This window comes from Teleopsis dalmanni, chromosome 1 (genome assembly GCF_002237135.1).
Source record: "Teleopsis dalmanni isolate 2A chromosome 1, ASM223713v2, whole genome shotgun sequence".
Lineage (NCBI taxonomy): Eukaryota > Metazoa > Arthropoda > Insecta > Diptera > Diopsidae > Teleopsis > Teleopsis dalmanni.
Window position 1 is genome coordinate 82,669,375 of NC_051846.1, and position 5,766 is coordinate 82,675,140.

Below are 5,766 nucleotides of genomic sequence, written 5' to 3' on the forward strand. Positions count from 1 at the left end.
TGTGTTCCAGTTTAAGTTGAGAAAAATACTCGTAAAACATTTGGTTGCATGGCAAATCAAATTTAAAAAGTTCTTTTGTTTGCCGTTAAAGTGCTCAGTGTCACGAGAATTGGCGCTGTGAAAGAACTGCAGGTCTGTGAATATATTTCCACAATGGCGCCAAAGCGCCAACTTACAAAAGAATGGAAATAATCGAAACATAATATGTGTGATTAGAATGGTTTGCAAATATATTTATTATAAATGTATTATGTTCAACTACAACTTATCTCTCTTAGCTAAAATCCACAAATAAAAATTATGTATTCACTGTTCTCTACTTCACTGTCTATGGTTTATTTAAAAGCAGCAACTAAGGAAACTTAAAACATTTTTAATCATTTGCCATATCGCCTATTCCAGTCATGTTAAACTGCAAGCCATGTTGGGTTGCTGAAGCCCAGCTTCGCCTTGGTAATATGCGTCCAAAGTTAAAGTACTTTTGTCTTAATTTATCTTTTATTTCGTCCTCATTCATAATTGCGCTTGCTTCACGAAAATTAAGGAAAATGCGTCCTTTCTCATCGGTTTTTATAGGTAATATTTCTGTACACACATTACGGGCTTTGAGTAAAAAGCCTTCTTCTTCACCTGTAGTCGTTTGTTCAGCTTCTTCGTCGTCAGCCTGTTCGGCTGCATTATCTAATCGTGAATCAACGGATAGTGAACGTGAAGGCTTAGTTGAATTTTTCTTCTTGTTTCGCAAATAAAATGGATCTCTCTCACTCGCCTTAACGTATTGCACCACTGGTCTATTAACTCCCCATTTTGGGCGTTCATCCATTTTGTTATTACCTTCTTTAGAGTTCCGTTTCTTCTCCTTTTCTTTATCCTTGTCTTTACTTTTGGCTTTGAAAGTAGTGGTTGTTGTTGTTGTCGTTGTGGTTGTAGTCTCGTGATCCTTTTCGGTTTCTTTCGCTGGCTTTGATTTAGTTTTTGAAGTTTGTGTGGTGGTTGTTGTAGATACTTCGCGTTTGAGTAGAACTTTATAAAAATTATCATGAAATAAGCAAAGATCACAGTTAAGTGGCAGTTCTGTTTGGGTTTCAACGTCTTGTAAACTTTGAGCATGATTCGTTAAATGTATTTCTGCATTTTGTTTCTCGATTTGTGGAGTCATCGGTATCAGTGCCAATTTATCTATTTCGCCCGTTCTATCTAACGCTATTTCTTCCTCCTTATAGTCGGAAGATTCTTTATAATTGTCTATCTTATTGCTCTCAGACGTTTTTGGTGGCTGGTAACCTTCCTCTGTAGCAATTGATGAATCCGTGCGATGTGTTGTTATGTCACCTGAAAATTTAGAAAAATCTACTGTAGATGCAGCAGTTGTTGGAGTGATTTGTTGTTGCATATAATACGCAGCTATCTGGAGATTGCCATAAGCGTTTTGTAAACCGAAAACGTCACTTGTGACTGGTAGTGGTATTAGGGTAGCTGGCTGCACAATAACAGGAACACTGCGCTCGAAAGTTGGGTGTGGTGAATCATCCTTTCTAATATCGTTAGATGCTATTTGGATAGTTTTCTTAATAGTTCGCCTTAAATTTATAGGTGTTCCAATAAGTACTTTTTCTTCCTCTACTTCATTTTTAGGGTGTTCTTGTTGATGACCATTTTCTTTACTGGTTGTTTTAGTATTCTCTCCAATTATTTTTGTATCATTAGTGGTATTTACCATTGGAACTACTTCCAATATATTAGGTTCACCATTCGCGTTATGCTCTTCCAGGCCATTGATTTCATTACTTATGTGTTCATCCCTACTTTCTATCTTTAAGTTTTCAACCTGGTTATTATTTTCATTCGTTATCTCGCTATCGCAACTATTTGCATCACATTTTTCTTTTGTTAATGCTTTACTTTTTCGTCGTTTCTGTTTCTCTTCTTTTGCTGCTTCTTCTGCTTTGGCTATTGCATCTAACATGGCCTGTTGCTTGCGTTTGTGTGCCTCTTCTCTATCTAATTGTTGCTGACGTTCTTGCTGTAAACGCTCTACTTCCAGTTGTTTTTGGCGCCTTACGCGCTCCTCTTCTAGCATTTCTTCCTGTTTATGTTTTGCGATTTCCCATTTTCTGATCATTTCTCTTTCATGCAATTGCTTTTTAATGGCGTTGTGATACTCAGCCGCTTTACGCCTTTTATCCATTCGTTCCGCCAATGTAACTGGATCCAACGGCACATTTTGACCTCTTAAGTATGTGGATTGTATGGACTGAACATCATCTTCACTGTCTTTCAAATCATGCATGCCACGACTTAACCAACCAGGACCATTTTGTTTTGTCTGATATTCATTAACATTAGACCATTTTGCTCGTTCTCGCTCTTCGTAGTATTCTGTAGGTTCCGTGGCATGTATTTGGTAAGTGTTTGAAGTGGATACATCGCGGCTCAAATCGGAAGCAGTATTTGGTGCTACGTAATAACTAGAATACACAAAAATTGTTAACATTTCTTGCAAATATTGTATGAAAACATACCTGCCCTGATATCCATGGGGTTGGTTTTCGGAAGCATTGTACTCTACATAGTTTGGTTCACGTCCTTTGATTATGTATGTTTTATTTAGTTGCTCGCCTTGTAATTTTTGTCCCAGACGCTTAGAGCAATCAATTGAATGTTGCCCTTGCAACGCTCTTTTATTGCATGTTGCGAGAGTTTCAATCCTATTAGTATCAGAAGTACTTACGGCTATGTGTTGCTCCCCATCCACAATGCTACCCACGATGCTTCCAATTTGGCTCGCCCCATCGTTATACCAAATATCTGGTGTGTGATTGTTTTTGGGTGAATCACTTAAATAACCCGAAGTGTCTTCTTCCTGGCAACCAGGATTATTATTTAATCGATTTTGCGAGTTTCCAGGGTCAATTACTGCTTGCGTTGCAACAATAACTGCATGTGTTGGAATGTTGTGTGGAGCGTACTTGTTTTCATGGTTTTGTTTATGAATTTTATTAGGGTGCCCTGTTTGCTTGACAACATACTCCCGGTGGCGTATTACTGGCAGACTTGGGCTGCGTATACGTTGTGTTCGCTGTATGCGTGCTTTAGCTGTTTGCAATGTTGCTGGTACGACTTCTTCATAATAGTATTTGCTGTTACCTGGCATATGCGCCATCATGCTTGTGGTGTTGTTACGCTGGTTATGCGATCCAACGTTAGCGGCTCCTCGTGGCATATAATTTCCACGCCTTAGACGCCGATAGCTTGAGTCATCATCTTCAAAGTCCGCGTCGTCGTCGATATCATTTTGAACATAGTGAACATAACCATTGCTATCGTAGCTATTGTTCCGATGCAATTGTCGCTGGTTTGTATTTAATGGTTGTTGTTGATAATTTGGATTTCTTGCAAGTAACGGTGGTTGCGCATAATATTGTTGTTGTATATTTTGCTGTTGGCGGGAGTTCTGTCTGAGATCCATATTGGAGAAAAATGTTCTTATGGAAGTGCGTTCAATTTGATGGGAAGTTGACGAATGATGTGAGGATGTCATAATTTCATCCATGCGCGCTATTTCCTCTTTCGGTTTATGAAGTGAAATTAGGAAGTACAAGCATGTAAACAAAAAATAATTAATAGAATTGCCACAAAACTAAATATAAATTATGGCTTACCTCTTTCCTTAGCCCATTGCTGTTTCTTTAAATCCAATAGCGTATGAGTTTGCCTTCCCTCTGCTCCTGTAATCATTTTTTCTTCGCCAAAAAACCCGATTTCGTTTAGTTTTCGTTACAATATCTATTTTTACCAATAAAGTTCATTGTCCTTTTACTGGCGGTCAGCCAAAAGTTCTATACGCAGCTAATTGCTCTCAATTCGAGAATATACCAAATGTATCTGATTTATAGTTACTTTATTATAAATTCGTTTCAAGTCTGTGGTTACACTGAAATTACCAAACTATGTAAAATTCCGTCACACCTTAATTTTGTAAAATTTGACATTTCGTTTTGTGTTGGAATCCTTGTGTCTCCAATGGCAACTTCGCCTGGCAATGGGGTAGTAAACAAATTGTTAAATACACAGCTTGACTCGTTTGTGGGCCTCTGGGTTATGTTGTCTTAGTAGCAGGGTCGCTACTTTTTCAAAACAAAACCGTTTTCAGTTTTTGTTTATTTTGTATATTTCAATTGTTTAAATTGGCATAAATATATGTGAATTAATATGCAAAGTAAACTGGAGTTGTGAATTTCATTTAAGGGTAGTTCATTACATGTCTTACCCATTTATGACTGATATGACCTACGTCATAAAACTTTGTTTTAGCCGTTTTATTCTTCAGAAATTCCTTTATATAGGCTCGTATGGAATATGAGCGAAATCAAAACTTGTTACTGAAAGGATACCTTCTACTTCAAGGACAAGTGCTGTTTTAATTCTCTTCGTAATAACTTCCTCAAAATTAAATATAAAATTTGTGATTGTTATACTTTTGATTAATAATGTAATATTTGGTGAATTATAAAGAACTAATCTACATTTTCCTTTATTTTTTTTTATTTTTTTTTTTAATTATAATTTTATGCATCATAAATGATATAATTATTGTTATTATAACATAATTCATGCGAGTTCTTAATCTTCCTGTCCATAAGAAGCGTGATAAAGGAAATTGCGCGAATCGTCTAGGTATATTGTTACTTAAAGTCCCCACAGGCATTACTTATAAGCGAGTTAGATGATGGCGCCGGAACCTTTTTTGTTGACTAGGCCATAGTACACTCCTTTCTCTCATAAAAATAAAGGAGAACCAGAACAAAGAGCATTACTGAGATAATATACCATGATTAACACAATCCAAATCAAATATTGGTACCTATAACAGTAAGAGATACCAGGATTGTATGAACCTATCAAAAGAAAATTTGGAATCATCACAGGAATCCTAACAGGGCACTGATTTCAGGCACACATGTGCTGTTAGAATGCCCTGCGCTAATGCGCAAACAGAATAGACTCCTGGGAATTTATATTCTCACGGAAGAGGCAATAAAGTAGTTTCTTTACTAATTTTTTTGAGACAACAGGGCTGAGAGAGCTACTTTAAGCCCAGATGGGGTTTAGATCCGACGGTCGCAGTATCACATCGCTTAACATTAATAATAATACTTCATCCTTATTTGAGTTTTCACCGAAAACATGAACACAAAAGAAATTTTTTTTGTTTATATTTATAGGCTTTTGTTAAATTCTTAACTTCGAATTCCTGTATATACTTTACTCGAGAGCGCAGTGAAGGTTCGTTTTTTTAGCAGTGTGATACAGAAATCATAATCCTGCTTTAGACACAGCTTCTTCTTTTTGTGATTTTCCAACAAGTTTTCCAAAACTTGGAGTAAGTAAGAGTTCATTTGGTGAACTCAATTACCAACATTACTTTTGATGCTGATTTCTGTTGCCACGCTTTAACGGCTAGATTAACACTTTCCGGGTTCTATAACATCATCCGGACTTTTGTTGATGGTTCGTACTTGTTATACCAAGTTTCATCTTCTTTAACAATATAATAGAACTGTTGAATCATAGATTTTCAAATATTTGAGTAAAATATTTTATTGAGGTCGCCCCTATTTTGAGCTTCAGCTAATGTTCCAGGAACTCATCATGTTAATTTCAAAAGGATTGTTTAATACTTGTGAGACTGATATGAAATTTAAGCGCAGTTCACTGGTAATCATTTCCTGAGTTAATTTTGGATGTTAATCAATTTTACCGTTC

The 5,766-nt window shown here is 36.5% G+C and overlaps 1 protein-coding gene across 1 annotated transcript; it reads right to left on the reverse strand.

Moving 5' to 3' along the window:
- Positions 1-207: 207 nt before the first annotated feature.
- On the reverse strand, positions 208-4,086 carry LOC119666776. Its single transcript, XM_038076086.1, has 3 exons — positions 3,663-4,086; positions 2,523-3,567; positions 208-2,468 (listed from the first exon to the last, which is right to left on the reverse strand). The coding sequence occupies exons 1-3, from the start codon at positions 3,736-3,738 to the stop codon at positions 374-376; spliced, it is 3,216 nt and encodes a 1,071-aa protein (XP_037932014.1). The 5' UTR covers positions 3,739-4,086; the 3' UTR covers positions 208-373.
- Positions 4,087-5,766: the final 1,680 nt, after the last annotated feature.

Excerpts from the sequence above, each read along its gene's own strand:
- LOC119666776 (XM_038076086.1), bottom strand. The coding sequence starts at position 3,738 with ATGATTACAGGAGCAGAGGGAAGGCAAACTCATACGCTATTGGATTTA. Across the intron at positions 3,568-3,662 it reads GCAATGGGCTAAGGAAAGAG|AGGAAATAGCGCGCATGGAT; the intron begins GTAAGCCATAAT and ends ATAAACCGAAAG. Across the intron at positions 2,469-2,522 it reads CCCCATGGATATCAGGGCAG|TTATTACGTAGCACCAAATA; the intron begins GTATGTTTTCAT and ends TGTGTATTCTAG.